Raw genomic sequence first — 24,648 nt, forward strand, 5'->3', positions numbered from 1 at the left:
CAGCTGAAGTGCATGTATAGTACATATCTGTGATGGAAACAGCGTGCTAACAGATACTGTGTGTGTTTATGCACCTAAATGTACAGTTTAGACTTTTTAAGGTTTTTTCTCATGCTTAGTGTCCTATCGCTTTTGGAGATAACTTATGTTTGCTGTGTCAGAACTTAGTAAACACCTTGCTGCTTAATTGTCTCCCATGAAACTGCATCTGAAAGGAATTGTTAAGGAGTTGATCAATTTGGAAATGTTGATGAGCTTGTAAGGCTTCCTGTTTGGTCATGCTTTTAGTAGTAAAGTCTCCATTAGTGGTCTTTTGAAATACTTTATGTAGACTTCTTTGCAGATCATGCATTCTGTTTTCTCTGTAACTACATAAGCTTCATATTAAATAAATAATTATACAGAATTTAGCCCACGCACAGGTTATCTTCAGTTGGTTTAAAATTAACTAGATATGTACCTTACAGAACAGAAAAAGATACGAGAGATGCTTGTAGCAATTCAGAAGACTTAAGACCTGTAACTGCATCACCAAAACCTGAAGAATCTCACCTTGGACTAGAGGATTGTCCAAATCAGAGTTCTGTGGGTGGACTTCCTCAGGCAAATCCTTGTCCTCCTGAGCACAATATATGCACAATCAACCTTACTCAGGTAAAGAGCTTAATTTAATTACAGTCTAGATGTTCTCAGTTTCTGAAATTCTGTAAAGGAAGAGGTTTTCAGTGCAAATGTACTCACTCATTTTAAAGATTTGGTACTTCAGCTGGTAAATGAAACCTTTTTTGCATGGGCATAACCAAACTTAGTATTTCAGACAAACTTAATCTTTGCACGCCTCAGTTTATAGCATTTCAGCAGTAAGTTATATATATAGATAAGCAAAATTTTGAGCAATTTTTTTTAAGAGTCTTGATGGAGGAATTTACCTAGGACTTGTATTCATTCAGTCTGACCTCTTACTGTTCTATTTATTAAAACTAAAATTAAGATGTCACTGCTGGACACATTTTCATTGTCAACTTCACTTGCTTTGTTTAAAACAGACTTTATCCTTTGCTGTGCTCTCTCCCATTTATTTCAAAGCCCAATTGTAAGGTTTACACGTGTATTATGGACAAACTATGTCTTTCATATCCATTCCTTGGCAGTGGTTTGTGTATCCCTTTCCAGTATAGACTAGAAGTATCTTATTTCTTCGTGAGAGAAAGGTTCATTCTCAGTTCCCTCAGGTTTTCCAGTGTTGCTTGAGAACAGTGTACGTGCAATTACAGTGGAACAGCTGTTGGATAGAGCTTGTTTCCTCAGTGCAACCTGTTGATATGTCAAGGCTGATCTCATGTTGGAACAAGGTGCAAGAATGATTTGGCTCTTACAGGTCTGGCAGTGTGAGAAGAGCCAACTTGCAGTAGAGTATGCCTGTTTCTAGCAAAAGTACATGCCATAAAAGTGAATGGATAGCTGAGTTGAAGAGCTTGGTGCTTTTCTTTGCCACTCAGTGGTTTTATAACTTTTGAGGGAGTTTGTTTTCTTAATGCCACTGAGCAATTTATTGTGTGAGTCATCTCTGACAGAGTTATGCTCTAGGAAGTATAAACTTGTTTTGACAAAACATCAATATAGACAATGAGCTGCATATAAATTTTACGTTGCCCAAGTGTCTTTTGTCTTTGTCAGGCTAATATCCTTCAGCCTAAAATAGCTAGAAGTAAAAGCTTACAAATGCAATTATGATGATGTAATTAGATTTTTTTTTTTGTCTCTTCAGCATCTGAAATGCTTTGTTTCTTTCCTGCTTTCTGGAGTTATTTCTCAGATTTATTAAGCTGTTTTATTTCAAATGTGTTATTTCTAGAATGCAACTTGGGCTCAGGACGCTCAGCAACAATGTGTAAGCAGCACAGAAGAGACTTCAGGTATAATGTGCTAATATTATAAGTTAGCAAAAGCCCACACTTGTTTATCTTGTGGTTATGCAAAAAGGAATATAAAAAATTTAAAATGTTTTCATTGACATTATTGATTAGTCTATTTCATTAACAAAACCAATGACCTGCAGCACAGTGCCATTCCCTTCCCTAGCCTCTTATTACATTTCATTAACACAAACTAACTTGGGAACTTTTTGAATGACACTTCATTAAGTTTAAATATCAGTAGAAACAAAACTACTTGTTCTCTTCCTCCCTTCTGTGAACTACTGCTCCATACCTCTTGCTTGGTTAGAGCCCTTCATGAGCCCCTGACTTACTTCTCTGTCAAAAGTTGAACGTAACAGAGGGAGAGAACCTGTGTAGTTTTCCACTGGCTTAATGAGCTATGGTGGCTCATGAAGTTGTGGGGTTAATGCCAGTGTCAGAGTTGTGTAAGTAGAAGGTCTGGACTGTGCAAGTCTGGAGCAGGGGAGAAAGAAGAGGGGAAGAAAAGGAAAGACTACAACCAGCCTTCTCTCTTTAGCTGTAGTGAGTCAGCAGATAAATTCCTAACTGATAAGATGTGATGAAAGATATAAAGGTGACTGCTTTTCTCTAAAACAAATTGAAATGGAGCTGGTTTGGAACAAATACTTCTGTAAGGTATGGGAAAATCACTGTGTCAGAAGCCCAGAATACTTACTTCACATGGAAACAGCACTCCAAAGTTGAAACTCCTGAGCATGTGTAAAAGCTAATACTTCTTTGTAAACATCTGTTGTTATGCTCTGTTACTGCAAGGATCTTGGGATGGGGCATTTTAAATCATCTTTAATGAGATAAAGAACCAAAGTGAGTTGAGGTTGGAATAACAGTAGCTTTACATCATCAAGAACAAGAACTGTCTTAAGTAATGGAGCAGCACTGTTGTTTTCTATCTTTTGAAAACTTTACAAATGTTCTCTCCATAAATTCATTCTAATGGATGGCAGTTGGCAGTTATTTGTTAATGTCCCTGTCCTGGTTTTGGCTGGGATAGAGTTTATTTTCCTTCTCAGTAGCTAGAATAGTCCTGTGCTTTGGATTCAGTATGGGATTTGATATGAGAAGAATGTTGATAATACACTGATATTTTTAGTTGTTGCTAACAAATCAAGGACTTCCATCTTCCCATATCTCACTAGTGTGCAGGTGCACAAGGGAGCAGAGCCAGAGCAATGGACCCAAATTGGCCAATGAAATATTCTGTATGATATAATGTCCTGCTCAGTTTATAGATAAAGTTTGTTCAGGAAGCTGGGGCACTCTTTTTTTCCGGGATTACAGTTTCAGGATCTCTTGTTTGTACAATCTATTATTATTGTTACGGTTATTACTGTTATTTTATTGCAATTAGTAAATTGTTTTAGCTCGACCTATGAATCTCTTTACCCCTCCAATTATCTCCCCCATCCCCTGGGGTGGGGGAGGGTGAGCGAGTGGTGGTATTTGGCTGCTTGTGGCATTTAAACCATGACAGTCCATCTGTTGACTAGGTTTTTATATTTTTCATTTATTAAACTCAAGACTATACTTCTCATGTCCTCTTCTGCAAGTCCACAGTGAGGGGAAAAATCCTTGAGTTTGCTGTCAAAACAGCAGAGTCCTGCCATTTAAAGAACTAACTCTTAATATCTGACAGGTGCAATTAAAGAAGGTCATTTGACCACTATTACACAAGTTCAGTTAAACTGCAAATTGTTCTTTAATGGAACACCCATTAAAAAAGCTCCATCCCCACTAGGCTTTTAAATATTCTCTGTTCTGAATGGTAATCAGGACTCCATTGCAATGAATAGGCTCCAGGGGGTGATGATGTGTATCTCGTCTAAGAATAAAGGAGGCATATTGTCTCAAAAGTATCCCCAGTGCCTTTTTCCATGGAGAAATGAGTGCCCAAAATTTAATTAGTCAGGGTGGGGAGGGCATGAAGAGAACAGTGTAATTTCAAACTTGAATAATAGATTTTTGTTCTTTATTTCCCAGAAAAAAATAAAGTAGTCAACAATGATCACAGATGTCCAGAGGAGGAACAGACATTCATTTTAACATTGGTGGAAATCCCAGCTGACTCAAAAGAGTTTGATGCATCTACATTGCTGGAACAAACTTCAGAACCATTACTACCAGCCCCAATACTTATCAGCCCAATAAATGCAAGTGAAACAAGTGTGACTGAAGTGGAGAGGTAAATGCTCTGTTTTGAGCGAAGTGAAAGAAACACTTTTTGTGAGCCTTGATTGTTTCCTGAATGTGGATTGGAGACTAGAGCTTCTCAAAAGAAGAAATGTGAGAGGAAATAATTTTGGCAGACCAGTGAGAGAATTAAGCAGGCAAAAAGGCCTCTCATCAGATTTGAGAAAGATGTCATCAGTGGTTTAAAGTTAGTGTTTTAGTCAGCTGCGATTTTAGTGTCCACCTTAATTTTGTTTTATTCTTTAGGGCAAGTCTTCCTTTTTAGTAGAAGTCATTTGTTCATCCTGAGTCTATTCTGCCATGGATAGTTAGAATAGAAAGTAATTGAAATGAAAAACCTAAGCATGTTTCATTTTTACAGTACTTCGCTTTGTAAAGTAACTGTTTATTAATTGCTTTTCCAGATTTTTAGTGTAGATGGTCTTCTGGATAACATGATAAACAGTGGACATAAATTCAGATAGTCTCGTGAGTTTGTGCCGTGTTCAAAAGGCAGAAGAGCTGGAAAAGCAAACATTAATTAGTCAACAAAACAATAGCTGGTTTGAAGTACTACAATACAAAGGGGTTGGTTTTTTTTTACAAGGAGTACTCCTCAGTTCACTGTAACAAAAGTGTTATTTCAGTGTTACAGTTAAGCTTAATCTCCTGGTCAGTTTGGGAGCAAAAACCCAACATCAAAGGAAAAAGACATTCTGAAGAATAAGAAAGTTTGCAAAGTTGTAAAAACACCTATTACTATATTAATGTAAGTCCTCCGATCATAACTAGAGATGTGATGCAGTTCCACATCATTATGGAGAACCTTGCCCTGTGACATCAGGTGTTAATGTCACTCACATAGTTATTGAAAGGATAGGTCTTTGGAGTTAATTTTGTCTACACAATTTAAGAATTCTAACTCCTGTGGAACTACTGATGATAGACAGAATTCTGACAGGCGGAGTTAAAGTAAGTACATCTTCTGTCTCACTGTTCCCTTACTGCTGTACCCTACTTCACTAGCCTCTGCTGCTTGCCTAGATGTCTTGCTGTCTTCAGAGATTATACTGGAAGGTGTGGGGGGGTGTGTGGATGAAGTTTCAACTGTGCATATAAGTAATACTGTATTTCAGGATTTTCTAGGGCAGTTAATTAGTTGTCATATTTTTACATTTTATGAAAATATCAAGTGGAGTTCAAATAGAACAGCTTCTAAAATAACTAGATTAAATTGTGACTAGAAGAACTAAATTCTCTAATTCAGGATAGCACAGCAAAATGTTTCTTGGTACTAAATAGTACATTTGCAGTTAATATTTGCATTAAGAAAGAGTATCACCATAAATCTGTGTGTAATTTCCATACAGAAATGTTATACAAAGTAAATTTTGGCTTCTTGTATGGTCACAATAATGACTTCATATATAAACAGCACTGGATCCTTGACAACTGCAGATGGTGAATTTGCTGCACCTTTAAACAGCAGTATGAGAACCAAACTACTAGAGAGTGCATCAGTAGAGCCTGTTCCAAATTTGCAGACAGCTCAGAAAAGGTCAGCTGCTGAACTTGAAGAGAATGATTTTCCTCCTGCCAAGAAAACTCTGTCTACTGTTGTTGTGGAATGTAACTCAGAAACCACTCATAAGGTGAGAACATAACTTGGTAAGTGAGTCTTTATGCATAGTGTAGATGCATAATATGTTATAGAACATTTTAATTATGTTCATTGCTTAAGTGTCACTTGCTTAAAAATGTTTTGTCTGTACAACTTTAAAGGAAAATCAACACCACTAGATTGTTTTTTATTTTGAACTCTACAACAGTTTTGGAGCTGTTGATTTAGTATTAAGTTTTTGGAGAATCTATAAGTCTAAACCTGTCAAGGTTTTTTTTATTAGGCTTCCAGGTAGGCAGACTAATATGGTGTCTTATTTGGTTCATTCACCACAGTCTTCCTGACAATGACATTGCAGGATGGAAAACTCTGGATGTATATTGGATGACTGGCAGACTATCTAGGTTTACTGAACAATGTTGTTATTCCTCATGGTGTCTGTTGCATGAAGAATTTGTTAGACATGTTCCTACCGTTTTCTGACAACATTATTTTAAAAGAACAAGCTGCAAATAGAAACTGGCCAGCGTGTTTCCAGCTTCCCTCTGTGCTTTTAGAGTATGACCAAGCTTATGGCAGTGACTACCACAGTTTTTTGTGAGTAGGCTAAGATTGTGCAGTGTATCTAGGTGAGGGAATGGGCAATAATTTCCCACATGATTCAGACAGCTTTTCTAGGAAGGACTGGATAACAATTCTCTTCCTTTTTTGATCTCTCATCTTGACATGCTTGTCTTGAGTCATTTGTCAAAAGAACATCTTGAAAAGCCTGCTCAGGAAATGAGTTAAGTGATGAATGATACGGTACTGAAGATGTAGTCTTCAGTATCACTCCTGTTCTTAGAACTGTACATGAGTGAAACAACTTAGTGAACTTTTTATTGCCTCTTCTATATTGAGAGAAATGGAGAAATAACTTTTTTTTTTTTCTTTTTTAAATACAGGGTTTTTCAATTAAATCCACAAATGCTGCAAGAATAGCTTCTGGTAGGTAAACTTGTAAAAAAAAATAATATAATGAATGTAAATGCTTACAGTTTACCTCACTATTTAATACTGGTTGTTGTGCTAAGTAGTCCTGTCTGAAGCTATCCTAACATAAAAGTAGAAACAAATTTTCCCAGTAATACCCTAATACCACCATTCCATGTTTTCTGCTATAAACTAGATGTGTGAATTAAATAACTGGCTGTTAATTTAATAATGGTTCTAAAAACATTGCTAGCTAGTCTGTGAAATTTGGGAGATTTTTTTTGACTAAAACTGATACCGTAAACAAATATTTGCACTTATTGGAGAGCACTAATAACCAAAGGTATTAACTGATATTTTAACCATACTTTTTCAAAATAATTTATTTTTATTTTGTCTTAAAAAAAAAAAGTATAATATAATTGTTTGAAAGCGTAATCTGCCTCTGAAGAATCAGAAGGAAAGCAGAATTGCTGACAAAGCAGTCTTTAGCAATCTGAGCCTGTAAAGGGTTTGGAGAACTACTTTTTGGCCCTGAAAGACTTAAAGGGAAATTGTAGAAGCTTAAACAGCTGGATGACTTGACTAAATTCTGTGGTGTGCTGTAAAGGATGGGGTGGGGAAGTGGTGCTGTAAAAACCACACTTCTACCTGCTTTTCCCCATAAGATCTGTAAGATCTGACAGACTTTAAAATAGGCTGTGAACTTTAAATACTTAGTGGTGACTTCAAAAAATAAAACTGAAAAACTGACAAAAAAGCTGAACAAAAATTCAGCCCTTTGCTTGTAATGGTGCAAGCCATCTTAAAATCACACACATCTTTTAGGCTGTTGTGTTATCACTGAAGTAAAGTAACTGAAGTGCTTGAATGATTCTCAACTCGTTTTACAGAGAATCCTTTTCAAAACGCAGAGGCTTCAGCAAAGGAAAAAGTAGTTACCTCTGTGTTGGTGTCTGAGTCTCTGTTGCCACTGGCTGAGAGAAGCCATCCTGAGACTTTGAAGAACTTAGGGAAAGCACCACTTGAGAATTCAACATCCAAACAGCAAGACGAGGTGATGTCTAGATTACCCTCTAAAAGAAAAGCAGAAATAAGTGGACAAGGAAAGCAGGGGGATGTGCATGAATCTGGACAGTTGCAACATTCTGGAAGCCTAGCATCATCTTCAAAAAATCCATTACTCAGGTATTTATGCAGTTTTGTCAGCCTGTTATGTTAAAAAGACCTTGTTTCCATATTGAGTTATTTATATCCTTTTCTGACTTAGTACAAGGGCAGTACCACTGTTTGTGACCTCCATGGCTAAGAGTTACAGTATCTATCTTCTTCAGCGAATTAGAAAGGATCAAAGTGTTTGCTTTGAAATTTGAATGATTTTATTGATTAGGTGATCAGATTGACGAGGAGACCCTACTGATGTAAGTTATGTCTGTTTAGACACTGACAGATGTCTCTTGTGAGGCACACATCTGTTGGCTATGATACGGATTTAGGATAATTGTTACTTTCCTTAGTTCAGTCTAATGTTCTGATATATACACCCATCCACTCCTTTGGTTTTTGTCCTTCTGTCAAGTAAGACACATTACTGGTATAGTACTCAGTACACTGGATTTCTAGGACTAATTTAGGATGTGTCATTTCCTCAAAGGAATTTTACTCCTGACAGCTCAGAGATTATTCCTCTTATCTATCTGACTGTGGCTTTTTAAATACACCTTTCTATAATATTTGTTTAAGTGTTTGAGTTCCTGCTCTCTATTGATTTTGCAGTCACTGATTTTGATTGTGGTGGTCCACTGGTCTCTTCTGATCTTGTCTGCTCTTTCATTATGCTTCTCTGAGTACCAAAACTGATTTTTTATACCACAGAAATTGGGTAATGATGCATTAACATCAGAATCCTTGCCTGAAAGTTTATTTTCTAAGTTGTAAACTCTAAACAACATGAAAAGCTGATACTCTGTGTACCTCCTTCATCACTGTGACTTCTGTAAGTTTACTGGTACTAGATATGATGCTGTTAACAGGCTGAAACCCTGCAACAGGTAGTCTGCTGTGGCCCCATCCTTGGGAATAGGGTTCTTTTTTGCACTGATTACATGAAGAATGTGCTTTTCAGTTTGTTCTTTAGGAATATGTCTCCAGTCCATCTTGGAATCTCTTCCTGAATATCTGGTAGCTTGTTACAGGCTCTGGTTCAGTAGCAAAATAGGTTCTTGTTTTCAGGGTTGGAGATTGTCAAGAGTCTCTGTAACTCTTTGGAGAACTCTTGTGCTGGAATACTCAGTAATAAAAAAGCTTCTCAGAAATACTTTTTTTCTTAAAATTTTCATAGATCTCAGAGGTGTGTTTGTTTCCTCTGTAATGAATTGGACTCCTGTAATACTTACTTATATCTTCCTTTTATGGAGCAATCCTGACACCCCTGTGTTTGTTTTGAACAGGGGTGGACGAAAACCATTGGGATTTTTATCTTTAATTTGCAAAAAGAATAGTTCTGAATCTGCAGAAGATACCAAAGTGAATAGAGGGAAGATCCAAAAACCTCGGATTGTGACTCCAAAACGAAGTCTCAAAAAATCCAGTCCATCCACTAAGGATGATAGGGAATCTTGTTCCCTTCCCTCTACAAGCACATCATCATCGATGGAGTATGAGAATGTAGCTGCTGATGCTGCCGTTAGGGTATGTGTTTACTTTTGAATGCTCTTGCATTTCTGAGGTGTGAAGAACAGTGAATTAGTTGTTCCAGGAGCGGGTAGGTGGGATTGTAGCCTTTATGTTGAGGGATATATCTGCTCCAGTGAATAAACCCTGACTTGTGCATGTCTAGGAAACTTAAAAGGAAACTAAGGTGGTTTGTTTTTTTTTCCTTCTGCACATGTATATACTTGTTTCCCATTTTCAGTAAACTCTGGGGGTTTTTTTGTCTATACTTCCTGTCTAAATTGGAAACTCAAGTGCATATATGTACACACATACACGTATATACACACACACACAAACAGATTACGACTGTTAAGGGCAGCCTTTTCTTTTTCTATTAGATTCCAAGCAACAAGCCATCTGAGAAGTCACCCCTTTGTGCTAAAGATCAAGAGAAGGAAGAAGAGCCAACCAGAATCTCTGAGTACTTTTTCAGTGACATCTTTATGGAAGTTGATGATTCAGAATAGCAAAATGGCTTTATAAAAACCTAGAATCTGAGAGTATAATGCAACAAGAGAAGAGTATTTTTAAAAAGTTCTGGTTTGTTCTGATATTTATTATCCCATGCTTACAGTCAGCCAAGCTGTTAGTGAATTCCATAAAGATGAAATGGATTCCTTCTGAAGCAACCTCGATAATTTTAAAATGTTGAAATAATCTAAAGCACTACATTGACGTCATTGGACCAGACCAGCAGCTGCTGGCTTAGTTTCACTTGTTTAGATGCTGATAATGGGGGCATGACTCTCTTCCCAGAAAAGTGCAATGAAAAAATGCTTCATCTTGTGACAAGTATCCCTTTGAATTTTAATGCTAAAGCTTGTGGTACTGGCTATACAATTTCTTTACTTCTTTTTGTGAAGTATGTTACATTAGTATGTTAGAAGGAGGAATTAATTTTTTATGTATAGTGTAATCTCTGTAGATCAGTATGCAAATACTAGAAGTAGTGTAGTAAACACATAGATATATTGAGCACTTCAGGTATTTTTATTAGCATCTCCAAATTAAGTATTTTTAAAGAGTTTTTAATTATATAAATGAAAAGATCCTAACCTGAAAAGCCAGATGGGTTTAGTTCCTTAAAAACATTGAGAACAACTGGAACAACAATTTACTAAAAGATGCTATGCAGTGTTAATCTTTGCAACTGTCCTATTGAAGTGGGAAGAAGAGGTTATTGTTTCCTAGTATAAATGCTAATTTCCTTCTTAATTTGAAAACAAGGGGATAGATACCATTACTTTTCCTTGGGTTTTGTGTAGGTGTTGGTCTATCTGCTGCCTTCCTTGGTTTTCCTTGTGCAAAGTAGCACAAAGAGATTGTATTGAAACCACGACTATACAGTGTGGTTGCTATGAGGATTTGCTACTTTGAAGCAGTTGAATTTGAATGGTTTTCTTTGTTGCATGTCTTGTACTGTAACTTGATATAAAATGCTGTTGTAGCTTTAGATTTTAGTGTAATTTTACTTCATCAGGAAGATTGTCTTGATGAGGCAACAAGATTTATGCAGTCTAAAAAAAGGTGATCACAGAAAGATTCAGTATTTATTCTGAAACTCCTTACAGAAAAATGAGTGTGTAAATTTAAGTAGTCTTAAATATTTATCCTCTTAATACTACCAGGTACTTTTGCAAAACAAATTATTTATTATGAAAGTGAAATGTTTGAATACACTCTCTGAAGAAATGTCCAGGCCAAAGCTGAAGATACTATGATTTACTGGCAAATATTTTCATATAGTTATAGTTAACTTTAAAATACTTGATGAAATTTGAGAATGTTTGCCTTTTTGTAAGTTACTGGCAAGGCTTTTGAAGGAGCCTTTAAAGTTTTGTCAATAAGGAAGAATACACAGAAAAGCTACTGTTACTGCAAATTGCCTACATTAGCAGGCCTCTGTCAATCAAATATCGTTTGCAGCAGTATCTTCTTGAGGCAATGGGAAAGGGACTGAGTCCTTGTGTAAAGTAACTTACTTGAAAGCATACTGTCAGCTCCCCCACCCTCCCACCCCCTGGGGAAAAAAACCAAACCCACCACCACCAGTTTCTGTTGAGACAGTATCTTGTGCTTTGCCTAATACATTTAACTTGAAATGTTTATTTAAATATTGTCTTACTGTAAACATTATTAAATAGATTAATCTATACATAAAGCTCTGTGTATTGTATATCCTGTAGATACTATTTTAAGTATGCAAGTGTTTAGTTCCTGATACATGTGGCATGTTTAAATCACTTGCACGGATAGAGCCTACAAATAGATTTATGGAGAGTGCATATAAAATAATTGCCCAAAGTACTTTCTGAGGCGATAATCATTCTGCATTTAGTTGTGTACATTTTAGCTTGCATTCATATTACAAGGGGAAAAAAACAACCACCTATTTCAATACTAAGATTTAAGGTGCCTTATCTACCTTGTTAACTGGGGCTACACCCTTTTCCCTGCAGTAAATTGTGCACTTTGTTAGAGGATATTTTTTTTTAAGGAACAAATTAAATTTTAATAAAGATAAGAAACTTTGTGGTGTTTCTTGTAGGAAAGTTTTATAATGCTGAAGCATGTAAGAAAAGATTGCTGAAATCTCAATGCCTATTAGTTTAGCATTTTTACAAAGATTTGGCTTAAGACTGCTTTGCTTGGAGTTGTCTAACACCCTGTATCATCACATACAAGCTTTTCTTTGAAAAGTAGTCATAATCTGTATGTAAATTATGTGAATAAATTATTTTATATTACCTGTGTTTCCATTTCTTATATTATCAGCTGCCATTTAAAAATGTTCACAGGTATAGTAAGTGGGGGCTAAATGAACGGCTGAAGTTCTGGCTGCAGCCCTGGCATGTGTACAGGCCTGCTTCTATGGTGGTAACAGACTGAATACACCTTTAATGGGGGCTTTGTGTGGTTTTTGGTTTTGTTTTACAATAGAGCTCAGTGTTTTCAGTGTCTGGCTTCCCAGTGTTCCCTCTGTAAATACCATAGCCTCTTCAAAAACAAAATGAAACTGGAATGCTGGAAAACAACAAAGCTTTCAAACAAATAAATTAGCGAAGAGATTAGATTTTTATTTTTAAAAAATCTGCCACTCTTACTGTAGCATCTCGGCAGTTCTGCAGTTAATAACAACCTCCCATTATTTCTAGGACCGGCAAGGGCTTTTCCGTGTTGCACAAGTATGTAAGCCTGTCTGCAAGTGGAGCGTACAGAATTCTTTCACAGGGCGTTCGTTCTTTAGCGTCATCCTGCACCTGGGCCCACGGGGACCGAATGGCGCACCTCGTCGGGCTGTACTGACGCCGATCGGTGGAGGGGAAGACTTGCGCTCTTCCCCACCTTAATTCTCGAAGTACCAGCACCCCCCCGAGCGGCAGGACGGGGCTGGCCGGGTCGGGGCGCCGCACCCATCCCCGACGGGGCCTCGCTCTGCCCATTGGCTGCGGCGGGGGGAGTGGCGGCGGCGGCGGGCCTGGGACGGGCGGCTCGGCGCGGCTGGGCCTGCCTCGGCTCGGCTCGGCGCGGCTCGGGCGCCATGCTGCTGCGCCCCCGGCGGCTGCTGCGCCCATGGCGGCTGCTGCGCCGCGCCGCCGCCTCGCCGGCCCGCTCCTACCGCGGCGAGGCGGTGGCGGCGGTGGGCTCGCGCCCCGACACGGGCTCCGCGCTCTACCAGGTAGGCCGGCCCGGGCGGGCCCGGCTCTCTCCGCCCGACGGGCCGCGGAGGGGAAGCTGCGGCCACCGGCGCCCGCCTCCCCCTGCAGCGAGGGCTGGGGGCGGGCAGCCGCGGCGACCCGCGGGAGGCGGGGGCTGGTCGGGCCGCGACAGGGCCGTGCCCACCCCTGCCCGAGACGGCCGGGCTGGCAGCGGGCCGGGGCGCGGCCAGCGCCGACCCCGCCGCCCCCCGGCCCGGCCCGGCCCGCGGCTCGGGCCGCTCTCCGCTTCCGCGCCGTGGTTGTGACAGACACGCCGCTGTGGAGGGGGGCGCGGGCCTGCGAGCGGCGCCCCGGGGCTGCGGGGGCTCGGGGTGCGTGTGGGCAGGGCGGGCTCTGCCCGGCGCCGTCGGCGGGAGATCAGCAACGAAACGGGGGGACGTGGGCTCTGAGGGAAGCGCGGCGGTGCCGGTTGGTCCGCGGGAAGCGTGCACTTGCGTGGGCCGGCCCCGGGTCACCCTGCGCGCAGGCCGGGTGCTAGAGCGCTGCTCCCCGTAACTGCCGAGTTCAGGCTGAGTACAGAGGTACCATATAAACGGGACGTGGGTTTGTACCACTGTCTGCCTCATTATGGATTTTTTTACACTTTTTTTTTTTTTTAATCAGAATGCCAGCCTCTTACTGCATTTTCAGTGTTGGAGAGAGCTGATCGATACCGTACTAATGGAAGTGGAGACAGGGCATTTGTACGCCATCGAAGGTGGTGTCTCATGATTCAAAGTAGGAAATTTTTTTGTGTTTGCAAATTGATTCCTGAGTGGAAGACAGGTGGAACAGACTTACAAAGTCGTGGGGGCATGTCTCCAGAAGACAGGACACCAGCAGAAAGAATAATCTTTTGAGGAGGGATAGACTCTTTTGAGGAGTTCTAGATAGAACTAGAATTCCAGTTGTCTTTATGATGAGAACAGCACTTGTATCTGGTGTAAATTGTATATTTTTAATGGGGTGTTATTAACATCATCATGTTCAAAATAAAAATCCTGTTTACTGTTAGTCTGAGAGAAAATTTTGGGTGTTGGATCCAAACTGGTAGGAGGACATGCATTTGTTTTCAAATTTCCAAGTATGACATCAAACAGCAGGTGAAGCAACATATGATATAGTGTTACCGAAATAGTTCCTTTGATTCTGTGTTTGGTTTTGCAGAAAATAAATTTTGGGACAGAAGTTAGATGACTGAAACATGTGAAATTGCAGTATGTGTACATATACATACATACAAAGCTTGTGTATATGGTGTGTATATATATATTAATACTTTTTGTACAAAAAAAGTAATAAATCTGTTTACTTAGACAAGCTGTCTAGATTTCCATTTGTGTGTGTGTACCTTTCGATCTCAAAAGCAAGGCTTGGTAAAACATCTGGTAGTGTTTGTATTTGGTAGAAATAATTTACACAGCACTGTGTGCAAGTAGTGCTTCACAGACACGAAGAACTGAAGTCACTGCTGTGAGGCACTTAACCATCTGAAATAAAAGTAATAAAGGGAATAACAGTGCAAACACAAGAAGATGTAACAATATGTGATGAAGGTCTTGCCTTCTTTAGCTAATGTTTGCCTTTCTGGCTGTGAATTCAGCTAGACATAATGTAAACTGTCTTTCAAACCAGACAGCTAAAAATGTAATTTTAAAATGAGTGAATCCAAATTCTAGAAAATAAAAGAAAAATCTATGTAAAGATTCCATGGTTTAGCTCTTACAGATGCTTCGCTGTGTAACAGTAATTCATGTAGCTCGTGCAGTAACTGTGGGATTAGTCTGTAATTTTGCTTTAAAGTTTGTAGAGGCCCTTTTATTAACAGCAGATTTTTATAGAATTTACTGGGACTGCAAGGCCAGTTTCCAGAAAGAACTTGTGTCGCTTCACTGGCCCTTCTGTCATTAATTAATGAACAGCCCACAAATATATAGTAGAACTAGCACGTTTGATTCTGAGAGGAGCCTTTGCTGTGCATATTCACAACCTACAGTAAGATTTCAAGGCATCTTTTGTAAAGTGTAATGTTGATGGGTTCTGGTTAAAGGCATGAAAGATAAGGATAGAAATTAAGTGAATTTAAGCAACTAAATATTTGAGTTCAATATTTTTTGCAGATTATCTGGAAAGTCCTTTCACAATTTTTCTTCTAGATTAACTAAGGTAGCCACAGTGAGTTAATTCAGAATGTAATAAGCCTATGATTGTGTTTGTTGTGCCCCTTTTAATTTCCTCTGCTATTTTTAGCTGCCTTTTTTTCCTATTGTTAAAAGGTGAGTTTTTAAGCTCAGTATTATGTGCAAAAGATGAGTGTATCTAGAGAAAACCATTTTTTATGGTGAAAATATTTTAAGTGTAATGCTGTGAAATGTGACAGCTGGACAAGCTGAATGCTCACACATACAATAAAATTGTGTGTTGTGATGACAACTGCAGATTTCTGAAAGTATGGAATTAAAATGGTTGTTTTACAGATTTTCCACAGGGGAACTAAATTAACTTGTAAACAGAGTCTTGTGGAAAGGATTAAAAGCAGGTTTTGTTTTATTCAGTGCTGCATGCGGTTGTGTGGCTGCAGTTACTGTCAGTAGTCTCTCCTAGGAGTGGCAGGATCAAATTAACAAGACGTGCCTTGTTTTTGTGATTCTCTGACAGTGGTAAAACTTGAGTAGGTCACTGCAGTGTGACTTTACAGGTTAGAAGGAAGAAAAACAGTTGCAGGTGTTTGAGCTCTGCTGTGGGTGGGACAGGGAGACGAAGGATTAAAGTATCAAAAGAAATAGACTGAAATGAAAATAATGTGGTGGACATAGTGATACAGCCTTACAAGGGAGGGAGGAGATGCAGAAGTCTGGTGATCTCCTGTGTCCTCAGTAGTCAGGGGGCTGCAGGGTGGCACCACATATCTTGAGATGCATAAGGTGTGGGCTAGCGATTGGGTGGTGCAAAATACACACCAGTGCAGGCTGTGAGCCATGTCACAGATGGCACTTTGTTAGAACATGGGGAATTCTTCCCAAGAGCCAACAAAGGCTCAGGAGTTGGGTTTAGTGTTTCAGCATGTCATCTTGATCTTGATGGACAATCTCTAAATGGTGACCTTAGGTATTAACTGTGTATGTAAGCTGATAAAATTGCAAAGACCTGTTTTTACCTGATATATTTTTACCTTTCAGTAGAGTATTTTTAGCAATTACAAAGGGGGACAACTGTGTTCTTTTGAAAGACTTCCTATGCATCTAAACCAGTTTGAATGTGAGGTGTCTGTGTATGTGTTTTTATTCCTGCTTTGCATCTTGGTGCCTTTCAGTGACTAAGAGCTGAACAAACTTAACTGCACCACTTGTTGCTTCTAGGGGAAACCTTAATTCTGAGTGTTCAGGTCTGAATAGAAAGAGTTACCAGATTGTTTTTTATATCAAAGTAGACTAAACATCTTCTAATTGAGAAATAGACAAGGCAGTATATTTTTTTTATGCAGCAGTTATTGTGTTCTTTTGCAGTTACACATTTCAAAGAGATAACATATCTCTTAATATGTCTGAAAAAATCCCAAATTAAGCTTGACTAATACCATTTAATTCCTAAGAAATTGTAAAAAACTGCTGTAATGAGCACACAGAGTTTTGGATAATTCTGGCTGAAATGGTGAGCTCAGTACTAGATCACTCACATTCCAAACTAAGAGTCATTGTTTTTCTGTGAGGGATATTGGCAGGAAGACCAAACTTTTCGTTTTTTAAAAGCTTTGTTTTATCTTTATATTCTTTCTAAACAACAAGAATGTAAAAAGTATGTACCAAGTTCTGCTTAGTCTAGGTCATTCATCTTTTGGTACAAGAGATGTAGCAGCACCTAATTTGAATCCACGAGATGTTTTTACAAAATTAGATTACAAAGGAAAAAAAAAAAACCACCCTGTAACAAAAAAAAAAAAAAAAAAAGAAAACGCAAAAAACAGTACTTCAACTCTGTAACGACTAAGTCTGGTTTTGTTTATTAAATTTGGGACTAGTCTTTTACAATCCTAATGCACTCAGAGGTTTTTTGAAGCGTGTTTGTTAAATGTTTTGAGATTCTTGAGGAAAACCAATACATAGGTAGAAATGTTATTATTTTAAAGATAATACAGAGCCAGTATTTAATAAAGTAAAATGAAATTTGGAAGATAAATAAATCTTTGTGTTTATTAAAAAATAATACTGTCATTCTTGGTTAAACTTAAAATGTTGGTTTGTTCCCCACTTAGGAAAACTATGAACGAATGAAAGCACTGGTAACTGAACTCCAAATGCAAGCAGAAAAAATCAGATTAGGTAAGTATGATAGTCTAGATTTTAGAACGCTTGTTTAATTTGGTCCAAAACCCAGTTACATTCTTTAGATTTTTTTCCCCTATAGGGAAAAATATATATAATAAACATATATGTTTATTAATCAGTTCATTCACATACAGTATATTTGCTGGATTATAGTAGCCATGTTGAAATTATAGCTCATCTGTTTAAATCTAGATTTAGCATCTTCTGTCAGCTGAAAAAACGTTTATGTCCAAGCTAATCTGGTTCAAAATTCAGTGGTTTTTGTAATTAACTCAGGCTAGCTAAGAAAAATGGCCTACATTTGAACTTATTTGTTTATCACAATATCTAGCGTGTTAACATTTTTTTGTTTGCCAGTTGACTATCAGAGCAATATCCTAATGCAAGCAAATCTATAAATTATTGGAAGCACATATGTATGAAAGCAAGGCTGAGTTAGTCAAGCAGAAGATTAGTTTCATTGCCAGAGATACAAAAAGTAAGCAAGTAGATAGTGAAAACTGGAAGTTTAGAGTTGGTTAATTTTTAATTAGTTAAGATCTTAGTAATCATAGAATCACAGAATGGTTTGGGTTGGAAGGGACCTGAAAGATCGTCTGCTTCCAACCCCCTGCCATGGGCAGGGACACCTTCCACCAGCCCAGGTTGCTCAAAGCCCCGTCCAAAATGGCCTTGAACACTGCCAGGGAGGGGGCAGCCACAGCTTCTCTGGGCAACCTGTGCCAGTGTCTCATCACCCTCACAGGGAAGAATTTCTTCCTTTTATTTAATCTTAATCTATCCTCTTTAAAACTGTTACCCCTCATCCTGTCATACACTCCCTGATAGAGTCCCTCCCCATCTTTCCCGTAGCCCCCTTTAAGCACTGGAAGGCCGCTATAAGGTCTCCCTGGAGTCTTCTCTTCTCCAGGCTGAACAACCCCAGCTCTCTCAGCCTGTCCTCACAGGGGAGGTGCTCCAGTTCCCGGATCATCTTTGTGGCCTCCTCTGGACCCGCTCCAACAGGTCCATGTCTTTCTGATGTTGGTGCCCCCAGAGCTGGACACAGCACTGCAGGTGGGGTCTCGTGAGAGCTGCTGGCCACACTTCTCTTGCTGCAGCCCAGGATGCGATTGGTTTTTTGGACTGTGAGCACACATTACTGACTCATAGTCAGTTTCCCATCCAGGTACCCCCAAGTCCTTCTCGTCAGGGCTGCTCTCAGTCCACTCTTCACCCAGCCTGTATTTGTGCTTGGCATTGCCTTGACCCATGTGCAGTACCTTGCACTTGGATTTGTTAAAAGTTTCTGTCATAACGTTCAATCAGTTTCCATTGTTCCACTGTAATCAATGGAATGTATATTTCTAACGACAATATTTAAAAAAAATAGATAGGATTTTTAATGGAAGTCTTTTACTGATACACTTTCCACTCACCTGCTTTCTTGCTTCATCCACTGCTGCCTGCTTTTGTAACAAATTGGTTTGGCAAATGTGCTTCTGTTCAAGTTGCATGTTAGTCTCTTCATGTGCCAAGAATGCAAAGACCCTCATTGTAGTTGTGCTGGCAAACAAAAGCAGGTCTGTAATAGTTTAAAAGATTGAAATCTGTGTTTCATCTTCTTGGCTTGTAAGACTACTTGAATTAATTACTGTTGACTATAATTAACGGGGATGATAGGGTTTATAAATGGTTTATGAATGCTTAACTGGGCTGCCAGAGGTTGAGCACACAGCTTAAATTCTCCCCTTTTATCTGTCATGATACTGTTTGTCTCTTCCTATACTGTTTCTTACATAATGTAGTTTCTTTTACATCTTTTGAATGGAGCACAGTTAAGATTTTATGCCTAGTGTTTTCTCTTGCTGTGAAACAAAGCTCCAGGATTTCCTTTGGAAATGCTGAAACCCATGGACTACCTCTGTCTTTTTTGGGTGTAGAGACTGTTCAGCAATTCCCTATGGTGCTCAGGAACTAATAGCCTTCTTCTCTGCTGCACGTTTTCCTGTTACATGCCTGTTACATGACAACAAGACAAGAACATGGCCCTCATCTTTTCTCCATCTTGGGAAGCTCTACCAGGATGTTAATACACCATTTTGAGTGACATGAACTAAGATTGCTTTGCCTATCATTTAAGTATATGAAAAGAATTATGTACTTATACTGAATACTTCTGAAAGATAAGTGCAATATCTTTTTCTTTGTAAAAGCTGCTTTTCAGAGTCTGAGCTCTGGCTTGAGGTCTTTGTAATGAATGCTTCATTCTTTATCTGTTACTTCAGTGGGTAGGGCTTTTGTGAACCCATATTCAGTTCTACTGAGTAATCCCCTACTCTGCAACAGGTAGATGGTCCTTGCCCCAAAGAATTTACAGGCTGTGAGAAATTGAAATAGACAGATTTCTGATAGCAAGCACAGGAAGTAACTGAGATACTTCTAGTCTCTGACTGGCAGCAATCATAGTACATCAGCAATCACAGTGAAGTTCTCATAGACATTAGAGTAAAGGAGAAATTAAAGAAGGGATTTAAAATTAAATGCCTCCAAGTTTGTTTCATTGTCTGGGATGCCATTTCTCAGAGTCTACAGAATCCAGACTAGCATAGGGTAGAACAAATATCTTGATCTTGGAAGAGAAGTGTTTGGTAGAATGACTCCAGGCCTGGAGAACAAGCAGTTATGATTAGCGTGTGAAGAGGGAGTGTACACAGAGATGACAAAAATCACAGGATGGTAAATTGTTTTTGCAGCATCACTCTGGGTGTAAATGAGATAGACAAGATGGAGGTTGGAGAAAATAGTTGTTATGATGTAGGATATTAAGAACTTGGAAGAGAGTATTAGCTCTGTGGGTGGATGTAAGAATACATATAATGAGATAACATATCTTAAGAAACTTGTATGGAAAGAATTTACAAGACTTAGCTTAGGATATACAGATATAATGCATAGGCTAAACCAGAAATAAATTGTGAGCTTTCTGGCATGCCTAACAGGTAGGAAATTATGTGCAGTGATCAAGGAAGGAAGTGAGAGAAAAGTCTTGAAAGGTAGGCTTAAAAGCTCAGTTTCAGTGATGCTTGGCTGACAAATCTTGAAGTCTCAGGAGAAATGTTAGCAAAATAGCACCTTCTTTATTTTGGATGGAGGAGACAGTTTTAGAGTGATGAGATGGATCAGTGATGTGTCTACATAGAGAGACAGTGTTTGTATAAGCTGTTGTTATAGAGAGGCTGAGGTGTGTCAACAAATCTTAAGTATTGCATGACACAAAGCTCTAGAGAGCAAAAAATATGATTTAGGATGACCTCGAGTAAAGGATTGAAATGAAAAAGAGATAAACTTGATAGTAATTGCTGTGTGTCTGAACTCTGCTTGCAGTTTTGGAGTGATCTAAGGAAATTAATCCAGATAGTGTTGTGTCTTTAATAGCTATTCTGAAAAAATTTTGAGGAATAGTATTTTTTGTAGTTCTTACTGCTTTTCTTTTTGTCTCTGTGTTTGTGTTCTCAGCCGTTCCATTCATTGCCAAGCAGTCGGGGAGACTTTCAGACTATGTTAATTAAAATCTTTACTTCAAGACTAACTATAAAAAATGAGGGGGAAGATGGAATAGATTCTGAAAAGCAAGGACTTTTATCAGTATGTTTAATCTTTTTGAAGTGGAAAACATTATTTATTAAATTCATTATTAGGGTCCATACTTCAAAAACTGGGAGCTCATCAGTTCTTCCATTCTGAGTTTTAATATAAGTGATGATTTATTTGTGTCCATAGTAAATCTAACAATTTATTATTGTGTCACAGGAGGTGGAGAAAAAGCTCGTAAGCTTCACACATCAAGAGGAAAGCTGTTACCCAGAGAGAGAATTGACAGGCTTATTGATCCCGGGTAGGTACTTTCTTTTTTTAAAAAACACTTCAGGTTCTCTTTTGCGGGTAAGTACTGCAACAGCCTTGTTTTCTTTTTGGTTTCCATAAACACTGGCATGTAACACAGTTGAAATTTTGCAGAAATGTTCTTTGAAATACTCATCTCATTTTTTAAAAAAACCCCTCATTTTAAAAAATTTAACCTTTTAAGTGAGATTCAATGGCAAATATGGCCAATTCCTTTTTAAAATTGTGTTACATTTGTCATTATTCAGGTCTCCGTTCTTGGAGTTCTCCCAGTTTGCAGGTTACCAGTTGTATGGTAATGAAGAGGTTCCAGCAGGAGGCATTATCACAGGCATTGGACGAGTATCTGGGTGAGAGATGCCAGTGGTTTAGATTATTATGATATGAAAAGGAAGAAGGTATAATTTTGTTCAGTTTTCAGTGTTAAGCTATTAACATTTTTAGTGTTTCGTTTCTGATACCCAGAAAATCAATGAAGTTGGTATCTTAATTTGTTTAGTCTTAGCTAAAAGGAAGTGTTTTCTTTTTTTTTTTTTTTAGTTAGTGTATCCCATATTAAAGCAGAACACACATAGAGTTTCTGGTGTCTTCTGAAGAAAATAAATTATTGCATTAGTAAGGCAATTTTTTAAAAACAGGGCAGTATTCTTAGGCTAAGAGTTAGTTTTGCTCACTGAAAGTACTTCCAAGACTGTTGCTGAAATTAAATGTGATGCTATACAGTATTATTTTAGAGAGTTAAGGGACTGAAACAGGACATCATAGTGCTGAGACTGGTGTAACAATGTACATTTGAGGGAATGCAGGTGAGGAGGGCTCTTTTTGAGCATCAGGGCTTTGAGAATCTTTGTCTTGTTGCAGTTAACCAACAAAGATACTTACTCATTAGAAATATTTTTCTCATAAATTTATTTTTAGGGTGGAATGCTTGATTGTTGCTAACGATGCAACTGTCAAAGGTGGTACCTATTATCCCATCACAGTTAAGAAACATTTACGTGCTCAAGAAATTGCAATGCAAAATCATCTCCCTTGCCTATATTTGGGTAAGTTCCATTGCAGGAACAGCAAATGTCCTTTGTTAAGGGCAGCTCAGGATCTCTACATGAGATACTACTTCTTTAAATAAGTGTTGCTGAGACTGATGTGTCCCCAGATTATTTGGCTAACCAGGTATGTATTTTAGACACACATATTCAAATGTATTTTCATCAACACTGTGTTATCTCTACAGATTGGTGGCAAGCCTTAACCGAAGGGTACCCATAGCTTCTGAGCACTGTCTCCTGCACTGCTGTAGGGCTGGATTCATAAGATATAACTATAACTATGCCACTGTATCACTTCTTTCTCATTTCTTTTCCTTCTGTCATGCTTGAGCAATCCATTCTGTAGTCTCATCCAGTCTTAATTCAAATTACAGTTTAAAAAAAAAAAAACTTCTTTGCCTTTTGGTGGAGCATGTAGCTGTATGGGAGAACATACTAAAGAAATAAAAAAAGTGTTAGTGCTAAAAGTGTCAATAATAGTTTGGATCAACAGATTTTTACAATTTGGGATAAATTTTACTGAAGCAGAGATTTGATTGTATATTATTTTGCATTTTGAATTTGGTTTGTTAAATCAGTATTTAGCTAAACCTTCATGTAAGTTTTACTTATGTTTACATTTAGTAAAGATTAAGATGCCAGAGTCTTTAGTGTATTACAGGTAGTGTTTTATTGGCCTGGTTTTGTACAAATACAAGAGTGTTCTGCCGGTGTTTGTCTTTCAGCCTCAATTCCCAATCTAATAACTTTCAAACCCATTAGCCAATTTCAGACAATTTTGACAGAGAGATTTAAGAGAGTGTGTATTCCTGTGGATTTTGTGTGTCAGCATCAGAGGAGAAAGACAATTTTACCATCTCCATTTAAAAAATAGGGTGGGTTACACCTTGTCTGTTCTGCTTGGCTTTGCTTGCATGGCAGCTGAGAGGCATTAAGTGGTTTGCCAATTGGGATGCTTGTATTAGTTAGGTAGTCAACATAAATGTAGATCTGGACAACATAAGTATTTGTCATTTCTTGGCCTGCTGACAGGCCAAACATGCAAAGAATACGAAGAGAAGCATTAGGACAAAAGTGAACTTGAAAGGGTGGACACAGGGTCGAGTGGGGACTCAGTGGGATTGACATACTGCAATGGAAAGAATCTTGGAGGCAAGGGGATTACTAAATTTTATATTAGTCATAAAAAACAGAATACATTTAGATTTGCTGTTTGCAAAACAACTGCACAGTTTTTTAGTCTGAATTATCAACAAATTCTATGTGTTCAGACAACTTGTTCACTGATGATTCACTAAAAAATTATGGTTTAAGATCCTGTGGAATGAGGAACTGTGAGACACAGATATGCCTTTGAAAGTTTAATTCTTTTATTCCAGCTTTGAGATGTATAGTCCCTGTATATATACTGCTCATCACTCAAACCCGGTGAATTATTTTACCTTTTCAATTTCTATACCTGGGCTTTTTTCAGTTCATTTCAGTCACATGATCAAGAGGGAGTGCTTGATAAACAGTCAGCCCTTTGCTGATCATGTAATTTCCATGCCATTTGAACTGCCTTTCGCCTCAGTGGTAGCCTCCTACACGTTAATTCTGATGTGCACATCTGGTGCCATTTGTCACTGAGGCAGTCACTGGTGTGGGCATTTTCTTTTGTGTTCAGGGATGGCCCATTTCACAACACTGGTGTGTTGACCAGGTTGGAGTTGATGCTGGTTTGGGAGAGTGGTTTTGCAAGGGCAGGAGAGAGAACCAAAACCTTGCTTCATGGTAAAGCTGAGTGTAGGGCATTACCGACTGCAGTCATACGACATGAGAATGTGCATGTGGACTGTTGCTCATAGGTAAAAATAAATTACCAGGAGCAAGAGTTCTCAGAGATGCTTGGCCTCCCAATGCATTTTCTTTTAGTCTTCTATCTTTCTTAAGAGTCTCATGACATGGTGTGTATTCATTATTTAGGAGTGAAACAGTAGCTACATTTGGAGACCTGTAAGCTGGAAGGCACATTATGAGGCAAGGACACATAATATATGAAGGTTCCTAAACTTAGTATAAAGTCTTCGGTATGTCTGTATAGTCAAGTTATGAAAGTACACGTGCTATACCTCTTGAACTCAGTGGTGGTTAGTCTTGCCCTTTTCTGGGACTTGTGACAGAATTGCAATAGAATAATTGATTTAAAATTGTACATTTAAAGTGTTCTCAGTTTAAATATCTTGCAGTAAGAGGAATTAAGAAGTTTCTGTAGGG

The 24,648-nt window shown here is 38.6% G+C and overlaps 2 protein-coding genes across 5 annotated transcripts in view; both read left to right on the forward strand.

Moving 5' to 3' along the window:
- Positions 1-12,180, forward strand: part of BDP1 (BDP1 general transcription factor IIIB subunit) — a 53,498-nt gene extending 41,318 nt beyond the window's left edge. For 2 of the 3 annotated variants that reach the window (XM_074931555.1, XM_074931556.1), the window contains 8 exons: positions 468-654; positions 1,856-1,916; positions 3,939-4,140; positions 5,563-5,779; positions 6,693-6,735; positions 7,614-7,908; positions 9,171-9,411; positions 9,774-12,180. In XM_074931555.1, the coding sequence (XP_074787656.1) occupies positions 468-654; positions 1,856-1,916; positions 3,939-4,140; positions 5,563-5,779; positions 6,693-6,735; positions 7,614-7,908; positions 9,171-9,411; positions 9,774-9,902 (1,375 nt within the window). In that variant the 3' untranslated portion in view covers positions 9,903-12,180. The remainder of the gene's footprint in view (positions 1-467; positions 655-1,855; positions 1,917-3,938; positions 4,141-5,562; positions 5,780-6,692; positions 6,736-7,613; positions 7,909-9,170; positions 9,412-9,773) is intronic. The other variant, XM_074931557.1, reaches the window with a different exon arrangement.
- Positions 12,181-12,919: 739 nt separating this feature from the next.
- Positions 12,920-24,648, forward strand: part of MCCC2 (methylcrotonyl-CoA carboxylase subunit 2) — a 39,181-nt gene continuing 27,452 nt past the window's right edge. Inside the window, exons 1-5 of one of the 2 annotated variants that reach the window (XM_074931893.1) lie at positions 12,920-13,114; positions 17,386-17,452; positions 21,251-21,335; positions 21,592-21,693; positions 22,262-22,389. In XM_074931893.1, coding sequence (XP_074787994.1) covers positions 12,977-13,114; positions 17,386-17,452; positions 21,251-21,335; positions 21,592-21,693; positions 22,262-22,389 — 520 coding nt within the window. In that variant the 5' untranslated portion in view covers positions 12,920-12,976. The remainder of the gene's footprint in view (positions 13,115-17,385; positions 17,453-21,250; positions 21,336-21,591; positions 21,694-22,261; positions 22,390-24,648) is intronic. The other variant, XM_074931892.1, reaches the window with a different exon arrangement.

Source organism: Athene noctua, chromosome Z (genome assembly GCF_965140245.1).
Source record: "Athene noctua chromosome Z, bAthNoc1.hap1.1, whole genome shotgun sequence".
Taxonomy (NCBI): Eukaryota; Metazoa; Chordata; class Aves; order Strigiformes; family Strigidae; genus Athene; species Athene noctua.